Consider the following 16,514-nt stretch of genomic DNA (forward strand, 5'->3'; position numbering starts at 1 on the left):
CATAGCACAGGGAGATCAACTCGGTGTTTTGTGACCACCTAGAGGGGTGGGATTGGGAGAGTGGAAGGGAGGGAGATGCAAGAAGGAAGAGATATGGGAACATATGTATATGTATAACTGATTCACTTTGTTATAAATCAGAAACTAACACACCATTGTAAAGCAATTATACTCCAATAAAGATGTTAAAAAATATATATCGCATATTCAAAGTCAAGAAGCATTTTAATCAACACTGAAAATCTTCAGAAATTGGACAAAAGTAGAGCAGTGACAGCCTAAGAAGCCATGTTTCCAGACAGGATTACATCAAGATTGTTAGTTTTGCCAGCATCACGTCTCTGCAAGATGATGATGGGGCCGTGAAGAAGGGTGCTAAGTCAACTCATGTCAAAAGTGATGGTCGGGGGAGATGCCCAAATCACTGAAAGGAGCATTACAAAGACTAGAACCTGCTCTCCATCCCGAGAAGTCATCTCAATCAAGCTGCCGAAGGGTGAGACTCAATTGTACCATCCCCAGACAGCAGGTCCATTTCAATCCAACATTCTGCCAGAGCAAGTGACTTTCCAACTCTATTAATAGGGCAGTGATAAAATTTGGTATTGGCTATGAATGTTTCACGTTTATGGAACTCCTACATCATAATAGGTACCATTCTAGTTAGACGTGGAGATGAGAGACAATCTTTCTATAAAGAAAAGCCTTCTCTTGGGAGTCACCGTTGGACAAAAAAACTCTACTTTCTGATAGTTTCTCACTTATTTGTAATAAGGACCCTAAGGAACAAGAGTAGAAATTATTGAAGAAAGATTAAATTGGGTTCACCCTACTTTTACCATTCAGGATTTTAAAGCCATTGGAAAGTAGTAAACTGTGTGAGATGAATGAGGCAACTTCTTTTGAACAGGAAGATTTGGCTTTTCACAAATTGGTCCTCCCCCTTGACTCCTGACCACACCGTAATGAGTAACAGAGTATTCGCTTTGGTCTATAGCACTTTAAGTTTTCCACCAAGCAACATACTTTGTGAGCACTCTCTTCCTCTCAGAAAAGTCCACATGTAGGGCTCTCACCATCAATGAGGCAGGATGGCTGCAACGTGCTTCTGGGCTAAGTAAGTGGGATTTCCAATTTCCTAATTTTACTTTGTTTTCCAGGCTGCATTGTGCTCAGGCTCTTCTGTATCGTGCTCTGAGAAACCTGCAGTGATGTGTTCTCTGTCTTGGAGTGTCTCAAAACCACCAGGCAAATTCTGGAACCACTAGCTTAGTGTACCTGCAGGCGGGGTCGGTGCTTCTCAGACCTGAATGGATGGGCGTATGGGTCATCTGGGGAATCTTGTTAAAATGACTCAGCAGGTCTGGGGTGTGGCCTGATACCCTGCATTTCTAACAGCCTCCAGGTGGTGCTGTTGCTCCTGGTTCTTGAGTAGCCAGTCCCTCTGTGGGCACCTGTAGAGATCATGCAGTACTATGGCGTGGTAGGAGGAATGGAGGGGGAGATGAGACCAGATACGTGCTGGACTCATTCCTCAACCTGCCTAAACTTTGGAATCCTCATTTATAAAGTGGAATAATGAGAAAGCTTAGCTCCCAGAGCTGTGAAAATAGAATGCTCTCAATATTAAGAAGTATAGTGTTGTCACCATACAAGATTCCCATAGAGTTTACTCCTTCTCTCCTAAAATGATAGAATTGATTAATGGGAACTTTACTGCTACTAAGAAATGGCATACGTGTGATAACGTGATGCTCTTATCTGTATCATCTTGCAATGTTTCTTTGGAATATTAAAAAAAAAATGCCAGAGATCATCCTGGTCTCACTTGCTTCTTGGTGCTAAGTTGTACACAGTTTGAAGCTCCCTTCCCTCTGGCTTCTCAACCCCTGAGCTGAAAAGCTGCTTAAGACCCCTTCGTGGATAGAGTTTAGGGAAATAGAGCTAATTCTTGGCAGAACTGCTTTTCAATGCAACACAACAGCTCTATCACTGGGAAGCAGAAACATTATGGAATGCTACAAAATCCATCTGATTTGCAAAAAGATAAAGTGCAATCCAGCCCAAGTGGTGATTAATATGTTAGGAGGGAAGACAGGAGATGGAACAATAAATAATTTTCATGTTTGAAGTTAAATGTTTCAATCCTCGTGACCTATTTAATTCTTGACTTTGGGAAGAATTCTACAGTGATTTAGCTCATTAAACCCAGGAAGAAAAGCCTAGCTTAGCAGCTAACTAGGGATAAGAAATGGGTGAAAAACATGTATGTTTAAGGTTCCTCAAACAATGAAATAGAAAACATTAATCTATATGGCCCTTAGCGTTCTTCAGAAAGTATCTCTGGATTAATTCTGATAGACTCCTTGTAAGTCATCATGTTTTCTGGAAACACCCATGAGCATAAATAGAATTTAAGTTCAGTAAAGTGATTACCCAACTCTGGATCTTTTCTCTAAGCAGAGAGACCTAAAACTCCACTGAATAGGGAAAATGTCCTCTTCTTAGTTAAATCTTGGAAGATGCCAAAGGTGTCAGTGTCCAGAGAGAAGTAGGAATATTGATTCACTGGGAAGAGCTGTGCAGAGCAGTCCGCCCCTGTGCTTCAGAATTTGGTTTTCCTATAATCAGAGAAAGGTGAAGAAAGAACCATTAGCACATGGTGGGGATAAGGAGAGGCCAGTTGTGTTGCAACAAGCTTTTTTTTTTTTTTTTTTTTGCGGTACGCGGGCCTGTCATTGTCGTGGCCTCTCCCGTTGCGGAGCACAGGCTCCGGACGCGCAGGCTCAGCGGCCATGGCTCACGGGCCCAGCTGCTCCGCGGCATGTGGGATCTTCCCGGACCGGGGCACGAACCCGTGTCCCCTGCAACGGCAGGCGGACTCTCAACCACTGCGCCACCAGGGAAGCCCGCAACAAGCTTTCTTAAGGGTTTACTCTACTCTACCCTACCCTCTTGACTTTGTTTATTATTATTATTATTACCACTACTATTATTTTAGTCCCAGATGGAAAAGAAATTTTCCTAAGAATTACCAAGTAGCTCAACTTTGCCCTTTCTCAAAATTTAGCATAGCTGCATGCCTAAACACTGTCAGATTTATTATCTATTTACTACAAGAACAAAACTTACCAACAGATATTTGGGAATTTCATTAAAAAAAAAAACTTTACTAAATGGAATATAGAAACATTTGACACAAGATTTGGAGTTGAAAATTTTCCATTTATAATGCCAAATTCTTTATGCCTTATCTTGACAAGTATCCAGTTTAGGTTGATATTCTTTCAGGAAATGTCTTCTTAATCTTCTCTCCTTATTAGGATATTATTTTTAAAAGAGAACTTTAAAAAATCTTGAAAGTTATTTGATGCTGGAATAATACCAATTTCTTTAACAATAACAAAGCTAATATAATAAAAGCCATCAGGTTTGGGATATTTTAGGAAAATGTTTAATTCAACTGTTTCTTTGGAATGTAGTAGTCATAGTTTGGAATTTAAGTTACAGTTCAGTTCTGTGTGGTTTTTTATGCAACTCAGTGTCTGAGAATACAAATGTCATTTAAAGTTAAGGCTTCGCTGTTCATTTTGAATCAACAATTTACAAGTGTCATATTGTCATAGAAAATAAAAATTTCTGTAAAAAAAATTTGCACAAAATTTTATGATGGTACAAAACATGAAGCAATAATATACCAGTAAAATGAAAACATTTTACTACAGAAAGTTTTATAGATCTCAATAAAGAAAAAAATATGTTATTTTACACCTTTTAAAATTACGAAACAATCTAAAACAATATAAACTGAACATTTTGTAACACTGCCTTTACAAATTAATAACTTTATAAACATATAATTTTTAAATATATTTATCAGTGCAAGATACTTTCAAATTTAAAGTTGCAGTATCATTTTTCCTTGGCTGAAGACAACTGTAAGTCTGTTGCCTTAAAGGTAAATCAAGTCTTAATGCTTTCATCCTGGTACGATTATAAGGGCTGAACGGATGCCTCTGGGGATAAGAATCTATTCTTCTTTCATAGTGATCAATACTTTCCTGGAAACAAAAGGCATTCTCAATTCAATTAGACCAGGATGAATGGACTTTCCCCTCCGTGATGCAATGTGACTCCCACAAATACATTCGAGTGAGACCTACAGCAGTGCCGGAAGGGAGGAAGTTCTTACCTACAACGCGGCATGGCACAAATACACGGAAAACAACCAAAGCTTCTTTGGGTTAATTCAATGCTGCCTGATAAGATATTTACTTCTCTGTGCCATTGGAGGCTTAGGTCTTAACAGCCCCAAGGCAGGCTTTTTGTTTGTGAGGCACTGGAAGTTTCTAGAAGCATTCATTCAAGTCTCTGTTATTTCAGGGTTGCTGCAGACTGAATTTTTAAAAACATTTGTTTTGACTTTACTCATTTTCTTCCCCTCTGTCATCTTAAAATACTTCATCCCCAGGCACCATGATTTATTGTCGCTTTCTTAAATTAACTGTTCTTTCTTCCACTTCCCTTATCTGACTCAATACCAAAACAAGAAGGCTCTCACGGGTCATTTTTGTGTATCTGGATGTAAAAATCTCCTGTTTTTGGATATGGGGAGAACTCTATTCCTTTGGGTCTCACTTGAAAGCCAATTAGTATTATTTCTTCTCTCAACTTATCACTATTTTTATTAAATGCAAACATTTCTATTGAAGATCATTTCGATTGGAATAGACAGACAAATGGCTTAGGAAAAAAGATACTGTCACTTTAACCAGTTAACAAGGAAACCAAAGTTAGACTTTGGAGGGCAAAGTTAGGAATTTCCCTTATTTATTTATTTTCCAACATAAAGTCTAGTAAAAGTGTTCGCCATTACCAGCAGGTTAAAGCTGCAAGTTTCTTTTCTGGATAATGGCAAATGCTTAAATCCTAAGAGAGGAAAAAGACAGAGAGATAGGAGAGAAAGAGTTTACATTTGAAAATACATTCCATATGAAAGAACAGTAAGAGAATATTGCAGCTTTATACAAAAGGGTCAAGAGACATGAAATTGAACTACGGAAAAAGCAGAACAATTAAGCCACGTTGCCAAATCTTCGGAGCCCTTGCCTACCCGGAGGCTGACATCTCACACTAAAATATACTTTCTTCTTAGTCAGTGGGCCACCAGGGTTGGATTCAAGAGGAGGGCTTTCACCAGCGAGAAACAGGGCGGGTTAATGTAACACAATGAGAACCAGTACAAACAAAAAGGCACTTGAGAGGACGTAGACCAGCCAGTGCCAAGGATTCTTCGTTGTGGTTGTCGGCATCACACCCAGTTGCCAGCAGTGTTTGGTGATGGCACAGTTTTCTGTATGGAGTTCACAGCACAAGGTTGAGTACAACGCTGGAAAACATCGAGGAAATCTGACGGTATTGCTTCGTAAACAGAGCTGACACGCTAGACTGGTACTGAGGCTACGGTACTTTAACTGAAAACATCCTACTCCTTCTTTGCCTATGCACAACGCGGGCGATGATACACAAGGCCAGCTTCAGGAGTCCACTGAAATGTGGTTACTCGAATATATTCTGGGCACTGGGCTGCAGGTAGCATGTCCGTCAAAAGGGCCCCACTGAATACACCTGGTGCCAGCATCTTGGATTTTGCAGTTTCCGAAAAGAATCCAGAAGAGGGAGAGAGAGAGAAGGGAAAGGGGAGTCCAAATGAATTATTAAGTCAATCATACTTGGTCTCAACACCAGCATTTGATTATTCAAAAGAAACCAACAGAAGGAAGCTGACTGTACAGGATTCCGATTGTTAACACAGCTAAGTCGTTCATGTCTGTCGGCCGAACTCATCGAAGCTCCTGAGAAAACCTGGCTTGGCATCATTAACGCACTTCCCAGCCCGAACAGTGAAAGATCAGCCGGTCCCCAGCTCAAGCTCTGTCCTCCGCTCCACTCTCCTGCTCGCCTGGTCACCTCTGTCTGCCTTCATGCCTCCGAGTAAGTACTCTGTGGATTCAGTTTGTCTTTTTTCAACTTCACGCCATCCACAAGTTCGAAGTTATAGTTCTCCAGGGCAGATAAGTTTCTTTCCGACATCCCGTTGTGCCAGCAGGCACAGTATAGCACGACCCCGCAGACGGCGCCCAGGAGGACGCCCAGGGCGCTCATGGCGATGATGGTGATGAGGATAGGGTCCAGGGTCTTCAACACGTTGCCCGGCTTCCTGGAGATGTTCTCATCACCGTCTCCCGTGCCTTGGTATCCTGGGGTGCTCCCTGGGGAGAAAAACGAAATTGGCTCCATGAGCTGCCAACGTACCAGATGACAGTAGACAGAGAAACGGAGAAGAAGGAAAGAGAAAGGAGTGAAGCACACGTCCGGACTGGGCTGTCCTCCCCAAGAGCCTGTGGGGGATTTCTGCAGCGGGGGTTTGGCTCCCCCATCGCCAAGAAACACCAACGTTTAGGTTTGACTCATTGCTGGGAATTGAAGGTGGGAGGGAAGGGTATTGGGTGTTGGTGCTGCGATTCTGACAGGAAGCTTAGCGCATGGAAACCACTGACTCTGGGTAAACAATCAGGGTTCGGTTCTAATCTAATTCCGATTTCATGCAGCCCGCCATCTGTGAGATTGTAATCTGTATTTATCGTCCTTGGCCAGATAAGAGGTCTGTAAACTTTGCAAAATGCTTCGTCACACATTTGTCTAGAGGGGGATTTAATCATTCCTGGCGCCTTTGCCTGATCCCAAAACCCGGCACGAGGAACCCGCCCAAGCTGTCCTTCAAGTTTCCTCCTTGAGTCAATGGTGGTTTCACTCACGAAGGAGAGGGCTTTCGGAAGAAGGAGGGCACGCCTGCTGCTGACACTTAAAGTGGCTTATGGCTCCAGTCTAGAAGCTGGGCCAGTGCTGTGACGAATAGAACACATTTAAGAATCAGCATCTCTGCTGCCCTGGTGGTCTCGCTGCAGACGGTCACACAGCTCTGCGCTCGGGCACTGGGGAAATGTTTGCTTTAGAGTGGAACATGAGAAATTACTAACATGGGAGCTTTGCGTCTCATTACCTGGGACTAGAAATGAGACGAAAATGTCAATGTGCAACAGGCCTGGTGTTTACTTAATGGTGTTCTGATCAACAGGGATTCCAATCAAAGAAAACTAAAAATATGAGACGCAAGTCCCTAAATAGGGGGAAACAAGCCATAGGGACAATATTAATGTTCTCTCCCTTGATGCAGCATTGTTTTGAAACAACCTCTAATAAAGTTTACAACCCAGCGTGGACTATGTAACTAAGCTAAATGAGTCACGTGTTAACATGACCAACCGCAGACATGGGGCCATCAAGTCCAAGTCTGGCTATAGGAGGTCCACATTTCTCGTGGCAACAGGTGCTGCTGTTGATGTACAGGGCACAGAACCGCCGGCAGCAGCTGCGAGTGACGCCGGGGCAAGTGTCCAACACCACCACTGCTGGCAGGAGGCGCAGAGACTTCTGGGAATAAAATAATATCAGGCAAGGCCTAACTCCGACCAAATGCCTTGCGTTGGATCACAAAGCAGTGTTCAACGAAAACACGCATTTTCGAGTTAATCAGTCTGAAGTCCGAGGCTACCAGGTAATTTGCTGTGTTACTTAAGGCCAAGCCACTGCTCTGAGTTTCAATCTCCTCATCTGTAAAATGGGGATAAATACACTCAGAGAGCGGCTGTGAGGATTAAATAACTTATGTAAAGCGACTGGAACACACTAGCTACTCAATAAACCCCCATCAGCATCGTCAGCATCATTGTCATCAATACTGTGATCATTATCGCAAAACGAGGGTTTCAGTAGAGGAGGCTGGGAACAGATGGCCCAAACAAAACAGATTATCACAGAAATTGGGCTCCCGGTCTCTAAAGATTATAGCTGGATATAAACCAGGAACAAGAATTTGGGCTGGTTTCAAATTATTATATGAAAATTATTGCAGGTCTTTGGGTAAGAAACAATCTTCACTAGTTTCCTGTGCCCATAGTTACAAAATGAGAGTGTTTCACATCATTGCCCTCTGGGTCCCCTCTTGCAGCTCAGGCAGGGAATGGCCAGGGTAGCACACGTCCCCAGGGCTCACCCCCCTACACAGGCTGCGCCTCTTACGGCGTGAGGCTCCCAAGTCTGCAGAGCAGGTAGGAGAGGGCACTCTGACGACAGCCCAGGCACAGTACCGCGATGCGGGTGTTTATTTCATGTGAGCTGCTTTGATATACCAGAGTTCCAGAAAGCTTCTTCAGAAATCTACTGAAAGCCACAGTAAAATATTTTAAAAATCGGTCAGCAAGACAAATTTACCTGTTTCGTCGATTTTACTTTCCGGGTTCTTTTTATCCAGGTCTGCTGGTTCTGACAAGTCAAACAAAATTGAAAGAGATATTTGAACTGCCAACCAAATACAGTACACACAAACTACATAAACCTTTACACACACACACACACACACACACACACACACACACCCCACTAATGGCTCTGCTGGGTTTCCTTTGGAGTTTTTTTAGTACAATCTGACCCCACCAAGTAACTGGAGAGCTATAGAGAGGCAATGTTAAATGACTAGGGAATTGGTGTCAGATCTAAATCCAGGAAGCACTGCTGGAGCAGAGTGTGTTGTCTTAGGAGAAGAGCAGGGAGGAGGGAAATGGTTTTGGCATTTGGAGTGTGGGGAAATCCGGTGAAAATAGAAAACAGAAGTGGAGTTGCACATATGGCTACCATCCTGTGCTTTTGTAGATAACTGCTTCGTAAGTGTTAGTCAGTTTCTCATATGGTATGTCAGCTCATTAAGGCCAGAGATTGTGTCCTGTGTCTTACCAAAAAAAAGAAAGCATCTGGAGGGAGTGGAGTTCTGGTATCCCTTATGGTTATGAGTAGAACACAGGGACCTGGTTCACTTCTATGTCCCCAGCATTTAGAACAGTGTTCAGAACATACGCGGTGACTCAATAAATATTTATTAATGCATGAATAATTAACAAAGAGCTGATAATCTCCCAGCATCCATGGCTAAATATTCAAGGAAATATATCTGTCGAATAATTGTAGAATTATCTTAGACGCCTTTTCATTGTTACAGCAACACAAAGTTTTAATGGTGCTTTAGCTGTGACTTTAGCTGTGAGTATAATGCCCAGCAGTAAGCACAGCTAAGTAGATGAGTCACATGAAATCAGAAAGGCTCACGGACTTGTCTTAGCTTCTATATATTCACTGTAGCACTGGGATGCTGCTTTGCACATAGAAGGTGGTCAGTGAAAACCTGTTGAACCAGATTGAATGTATTTCTTGGTTTCAGCTGGTAGAGCGTGCTCTCCCATTCCAGAAACATCACCATCAACCTTCTCACCTTGGAATAGGAAAGCAAGCAGTACGTGCCCTGTGTAACTGCATGAAACATACATTTTAACAACTGTGTAGACCTGGATGTGGGGAATTTGTAAAGTAGCTGCAACTTAAATATTAAGCCTTATTTTCTGTGAACATCTGCAAAGTACTGTGGCAGGAAGCAGTCTTTGGGTAAGACTGTCCTCTTTTTCCCCCCAATTTCTTCAATCAACCCTATCAAATTATTGCCACTTTAGGGATTACGTATATCCAATACATTGTATAATAAAAGCTTTGTAAATTGCCGAAATGACCAAAAACCCATTATAGCCGACAGGCCTCCTTTGTCTTAAATTTGCCCAATAGGGTTATTCCATTTTGTTATAATTAACATCCTATTATATAATGATATATAACAAAAGTTTAAGTGTAGCAAATGGAGCTTAAGACTAATTACTGTGCTATTACATTGCCATTAGTGGTGCTATTTATAATTATATATCAAGAACTGGGAGAATGAATTGGTTTCCTACGTCAGACTCTTACTCATATACAGCAGACCGATGAAATCCATAAACTCTGAAATACTAGGCAAAGTCTCTAAATTTCCTTTATTCTTTTGAGTCAACTCAACTGTTTTTAGAGTCAGAAACATCTACTTATTTGTAATAAAGCGAAGAATGATGGTGTCTATGATTCATTCACATTGTAATCTTCATTAAATCCACTGTGATAAAGAATTTCAAAGGCCTGCTGCTGTGGACACACTCAGATATTTGGAATTATCCAGCTGTCTGAGTTTTCCGCTTCTCATCACAATGTTTAGGCATGGCGTACACAGCCTGGAAACTGTGAGCTTCTTCTTTGCTATGATCTTTGGATTGCATATTATTTGTGTAGTTTTGTGGGTACCAACCAGATATTCTAAGTGAACCAGGTTAGATAATGGGGCAGCTAAAGGTAGACTGACCTGGCCTTATGCCCTGTTGCACCAGACCATGCGTTCTATAGGATGTGCTTATAGCCCACATTAAAATTCGAGGTCCAAATGAGCACGACAAAGACCATTCAGTGGAAAGACACGTGCCCTGAGCAAGCACTGCTTTCGTTTCTACAGCAACCCATACTTACTTGTGCAGTCCTCTTGAGGGATGTGGTTATTGATACTAATGTCATCCACTGCAATCCCGCCAAGGTTGCCTTTTCCGATTTCACCCTCAAAAATCACCTAACAAAATGAGATCGTTTTCACAGTATTTAAATGTTGGGTCCCAGATAACAGTGCTTACAAATGCTTGTTCAGCTCAAGTCACAGAACGTAAATGAAATTCGTGAGATTTCGAATGATCACACGATTTGCTCTTCAATCCATATTAACTGCTTGGGGATGGCATAAAACTTCTCCTCACTGTATCTTTGTATGATACAGAATTTAAAACTGGAAAAAAGCAGCAAATTAAAGGAATGTTCATTGTGACAGCCCCAAATAATTATTGAGTAGCATTTTCCCTTCTTCCTCAGCAGTCGTCCTACGTCTGTAATCTAGGAGACTGTGAAATATGCTACTGAGATTATCATCATTGCAGCAGTATCTCAGGTTCACGAAACACCTGAAATAAAATTTGGAATTTTTTCTGCATCTCATTTGCATAACTTTCAAATATTACCCCAGAGACCCCAAAACAGCTATCCGCCCCATCCTAGAGAAGGGCCCACCTGGTAAAGTTTCAGGGATTTATGCAGCAGGACACGCCCCTCTTTCCAGTGGTCCCCTTGGTGTCCGATGGCCATCCAGACCAACTGGTCATATTCCTCTGGCTTCTGGTAGCGCAGTTTGACCCTCAGCGTGCCCACGTGTGAACCAGACATGTGATACCAGAAGGTCATGCAGTGGGCAGAGTTCTGGGAATAAACCACAGGGCTCACCAGGCGAGCCACTTTGCCTTTCTGGTTTTCATCAGCTTGGGAGTAGATGAAGTTGCCATCTCCTGCTGTGACAAAAAGCTGTGTTAAAGAGAGTGGCCAAATGGATGAACCTTTGTCTCTTTTCTATCAAGTTCTGCTACTCAAACCTTCTCTCCTGGGCTGAGCACCAGAACCCAGTTGTGCAGGGGAAGGGAAAGTGGGTAATAGATGGAAACCTCATTGACACTGGAGGCTCTGCTCTCAGCTTCTGTGAAAGCACGTTTGTGACAGAGGCTGTAAACAGCGCTCGTCTGACACCACGTATCTGGAATGCACTGTCACACGGACACGGGCTATGACTTGTGTTGATCTCTGCACCATTGCAAGCAGATTGGATGCACAGGAAGACCTATTTTCATGCAACTTTAAGATTGCTTCAGCAGCACGCACGTGAACACAGACACTAAATGGAAACGTTTAGATGTATTCTTATCTATTTACCATTGGAACAGGTAGACTTCTGGTTGATGATGCTTTGGTCACTGTAACTGCTTGATAATAAAGCTGCAGTTTGTCCAAATAATCTGGCAATCTTTTTCTTTTTTTCCGCCAAACTTCGATTCTTTTCCCCTAGTTTGTTTTAATGGCTTTTAAATTCCTTAAATACACCTGAGAGCCTGAAACTCAGCTGTGAGCCCCGCTTCTGTTTGATGTGGGCTTCTGGTTCCAGGAGAGGTGAGGTTGCATTTCTGAGGCTTATTAGAACCTGCCATTTTGGCAACGGAGATGCTTGCCGAGCTTGGAGGACTAACTCCTGGCTCTGCTGTTAATGACCCCCTGTGGGAGCACTGCCTTCTGCCACCACCTGGTCTAAACACACAACTCGTGTTTCACTGTTTGCTCTGCAAATAGCAATGCTACTGTAACACCGCACCTGCTGAAAATATGCACCTGATGCTTGAGCCTCAGCGGGCAGCAGGATGTTCGGTGTGCTGCCCCAGAGGCTGGTGTGCTTGGGAGATACTCTTTCACTGCGTGTACGTGGGCACATCCTGAGTCAGCAGCGTCCAGGTGAAGTGGATGTGTCCTCAGTCGCTTTCCTCCCTCACCTGGCTGCTTGTCTGAGATGGCTCCCAAGCACTCTTAATAAAACCGGTGGGCGGGGAAAATGAAAGGAGGGTGGAAATAAAAACCATGGCCCCGGCAGTTATGTGTGATGCTCTGGACCACGCAGACTCAAGTCACCCCTGGGGTTTGTTTCCTCCCACTGATTTACCAAATGATGCTAACCTGTCCGTGAGCTCACCTGTCTATGGTGCCACTTCACTCAGCCCACCAAGACGGGCTGGTAAGACATGCCCCCATCTTGCTGCTGCCCCCCGTCCCCGATCTTATGGAGAAGAATGACGTTGAGGATGCTTAGCTTAGATGGTCCCTGAGTCAGGCTGCTTCTCTGGCCCCTCCTGTGCTGTCTTCTGCCACTGTTGCTCCCCCGGCCATTGGACACCCTCATCCCACTGCGCTGGAGCCGTTTCCCACCCAGAACCAGACTGTGAGCACCTCGAGGGCTGGGTTCCCTCCTTTACACCTGAATCTCCAGTGCCCCTCACTGCATCTGCCATGTATGCGGGCGGCTCGATAGCATATGTGCAATGAAGCAAAGGAAGATGCGGGTTTCGGAAATCCTCTGAAAGGAGGAACATAGCTTCATTGTTAGAGGTCAAATGCAGAAAAGCATGTGGGATTCCTTTGATAAATCCAAAATTGGGCCACAGATAGTGTTCATTTTCTGAAATCTCCACGTTAGATTTGCAAAGTGGCGCACGTGATCTGTGGCAGGCTGTGTGCGTGCGTCCTGTGTGGGGGGGCTCTTTTCATTCAGACTTTTTCATGTTAACAAGTTCCTGCCTTTCAGATGTCGGGCTCACCCATCTCTCTTGGCAAATGATTGTGTGTCTAGTGCTGCGGGGGTTCCTCCTGGTTTGGGCAGACCTGGCATCACTGCCAAGTAAATCGGGGCGTCTGGGAGGACAAAAGAGACCAATCCTTCTGAAGGAATCGCACTTCTCAGCCGCTAATCTAAGACAAGCCCGCCTTTTCTGACACTCCAACACATAAAGTGCTGATGTCTCTCCTTTCAGGGATTTTATCACAGCTCTGGGTCGGGGACTCTCTCTCCGTTTTCTCAATTAGCACTGTACTTCTGCAAGCCTTTTAGCTTTTCTCTCTGGCTAACATAGCTTTTAACCTCCTTTGAATGTCAGATCCTACTGAGCCATTTTGCTTCACTTTGCATCAAATTTTCCACCATTACTGCCTTCATTTCAGCTAATTGCATTTGGTTAATTTGATGCCATTTCTATGTACAGTGCCATTTACAGTCAAAGTATTTTAAGTTTTCTAAAACTGCTTGTCTTAAGATTCAATTGAAAGTGTCTCAGAATTGAAGGAGTCCAATTTTATCCAATTTCCTTGTCATTCTTATTAGGAAAGGAAGTAGCTGTGATGGAAAGAGGCCTATTCAACCTACTTAATGGTTGTATTCACAGGGGAAAAAGTGAACAACAAAGTGGGAAAGGCATGAAGTACCCTTTGCCTGTCCGTCGGCCCACTGGCCCACTCACCCCAAGCACAGGCATGGGGAAACTCGGCTTAATGAGATTTCTCAGCACCAGCAAATGCCCCTCTGGGGTCTCTTTTGGGCAACATGACTTGAGGAAGCAGTCCTGTCGGTATCACTGATTAGAGCAGAAGTTTGTGGGGTGTGTGTGTGTGTGTGTGAGGGTATGCATGTGCATTTTTCTGCAGGGCACTGATGGTTCTTTATTCCATATTTCAAGTTGGGTGATAAAATGACTAGGAGGAAAGTAGCTGACGGCTCCCTATGTACCCCAACCCTAATTAATCTTAGAAGGAAAGTAAGACAGGAGGTGAGGTGGGTTGAGGTGTGGCGAGGTTTCTATCTGCTCAGAGGGAATAGGCTACATTTACAGTCTTCCTCAAAAGAACAAGATTTCTACCCTTACCCCAATCCATTTCCACTTCATGGGTCAAGAGAGTAAGCGTTAAGCTCACTTATGGTTTCTGCAGCTGCAAAATAACTGAGATGACACCATCTATGGTGGTGTTTGGACTTGCTTCCAACCAATCCAGAGTCAGGATGCTAGAGATAAAATAAGACTCGTAGGATCTGATGGTTGTTGAAGTTGGGTTATGTGCAGAGAGGGTTCATTTTGCTATTTCTTTTCTACTTTTGAATACATTTGAAATTTCCCATGAAAAATGTTCAGAAAAAGTAGAAAACAGGTATTAATTCACACACACTGGTTTACCAAGTTTGCTATTTTTTCAGAGGGGTCAATGAGTTGCCACATTTAATCAGTATTCTCTACAAAGTGGCCTAAGGGAATCTCTACTAGGGAAGGACATGATGTTAATTCCAGAAAAGAAAAGCAAAAGTGCTGCTCTGTAGTATTTTCTAAACTCCCTAAACTCAGAGACCCATCAACCCTCCGCAGTAACACTTTCTCTAATTCAAAGAAATGAGGCCACAGTGAACCCTCCGTTACCTGTGTGATCCTGAATCGGTCCCGTCTTGCTGGTCAACACACTCCATCTGAGCTGCACGTGACTGTCATGCTCCCAGTGACAGAACGTCTTATGAGAACCCCAGCCAAACTCACAGTTAAAACCATATGCTGGAAACTCTTCAGTGGGTGGAAAGGAAAAAAATAGAGACAAGCAGAGAAAGACACATTTAATCATTTAGGTCAGAGAGGTCCTTAATTCGTTCATGGAAAGCATGATTTACATAACTTCATGTCTGTTTGAAAATTCCAGGAAAGCCACAAAATCCAGGATTACCACGAAACTCAAAAGATGCATGGAGAAGTCCAAATGCTTACAACATCATATTTAGTAACATTTAAAAATAATTTTTTTTTTTTATCCAGCTCAAAAAGATTATGGACTGTCTGTCAAATTGCTACATAAAATTTCCAGGAAGGTTACCTTCCAAAGCATGTATATTATGTTAGCATTCTCCCTATTTCCGCAATACTTAATATGAAAGATACTCTGCTCTTGAGGATGAGTCATATAAATTGATATCCACCAATGAAAAGAATCTTAATTAGAGATTGACCCATGAACCTCAAAAGTCTAGCAACGTGACTTGGCTGAATATCTCACCCTGGAGGTTATTTGTATTCTCACCACACCAGCTTATGCTTCAGGTTTTTACCGACAGATCTCTGAAGCATTTCATAAGATTATTTTTTACTTCTGTGCTTTATATCAGGTCAGGTAATTTTAACTGGAAGCCTCTGCTGTTTTACTGAATTTTCAGATTTGCCCATAAATTGTTTGCCCCACTTAAAACCTCAATGTAAAGTCAAGTAAAGCCAAAGCATACTGGAATAGGTACCCACTTGTATATTTTGTAACGTTCAAAATGCTTCCTTTGGAATCTAAGATGAAAGTATGAAGGGATTCTCAGGAATGATTTGTGTGTTCTACAAGGTGCTCTTTGGCTATGGGTTTTTTTAAACCTCCATAGCCTTATTTTTTTACTCAACCCTTTTTTTTGGGAAATTGGTTAACTTTTTAAGAATGGGGAAAATGAAGTCTTTGATGCTTGGATCTTTGGGGGGGTAAACTTGAGCTAACAATAAAAAATAATCCTAAAGATAAAATTCTCTTGCTTCTGCCAGTCCACTCGTCCCCCGAATATACAATAAAATTAAGCACACAATAGGGGCTGGTTTCTCTAATGAGGGTCATTGCTTCTCACTGAGTTCAGGTGTCCACAAGATGGCAGCATTGAGACGAGGAGGAAGGTGCCTAGGGCAGCTAGCCAACTGATCTAAAAAATAAAGCCTCAAAACAACTTCTCTGTACAATAAGGGAAGTATGGTATTATATGCTGTGTTAGGGTCAGGCTGAGAGCCTATCTCATTTGGATCTTTTCTTTAACTTTGTCTAAGCATTTAACACAAATATCTTGCTTTCTTCTCCGAGTCTGGGCTGCCTTGCCCCTCCCCCACTTCAACAATGGCAGGAGGGATTGTAATGGAAAGGTTTATTGAATAGATAAGAATGAGTTACTTTGCATTTTCAGTTTCCAAGGAACTCTTTTCAAATGCTAATGTGAAATTTGGAAGGAAGGCACCACACGCATTGTCAAAACTGAGCAGGATGGATTCTCCCATCAGATGACAGTGTGACCTGCCAAAGGATTCACAGGG

General features: G+C 42.8%; 1 protein-coding gene across 7 annotated transcripts in view; it reads right to left on the reverse strand.

Moving 5' to 3' along the window:
* Positions 1 to 3,433: 3,433 nt before the first annotated feature.
* Positions 3,434 to 16,514, reverse strand: part of NRP1 (neuropilin 1) — a 138,791-nt gene continuing 125,710 nt past the window's right edge. For 2 of the 7 annotated variants that reach the window (XM_029236899.1, XM_029236898.1), the window contains exons 14-18: positions 14,838 to 14,975; positions 11,080 to 11,354; positions 10,495 to 10,591; positions 8,335 to 8,385; positions 5,983 to 6,272 (exon numbers count right to left, since the gene is read on the reverse strand). In XM_029236899.1, coding sequence (XP_029092732.1) covers positions 5,983 to 6,272; positions 8,335 to 8,385; positions 10,495 to 10,591; positions 11,080 to 11,354; positions 14,838 to 14,975 — 851 coding nt within the window. Of the gene's footprint in view, positions 6,273 to 8,334; positions 8,386 to 10,494; positions 10,592 to 11,079; positions 11,355 to 14,750; positions 14,976 to 16,514 lie in introns of those variants that run through there. The other 5 variants (XM_029236902.1, XM_029236901.1, XM_029236900.1 and 2 more) reach the window with 5 other exon arrangements.

Source organism: Monodon monoceros, unplaced genomic scaffold (genome assembly GCF_005190385.1).
Source record: "Monodon monoceros isolate NGI ecotype Baffin Bay Population unplaced genomic scaffold, NGI_Narwhal_1 Super_Scaffold_21, whole genome shotgun sequence".
Classification (NCBI taxonomy): domain Eukaryota; kingdom Metazoa; phylum Chordata; class Mammalia; order Artiodactyla; family Monodontidae; genus Monodon; species Monodon monoceros.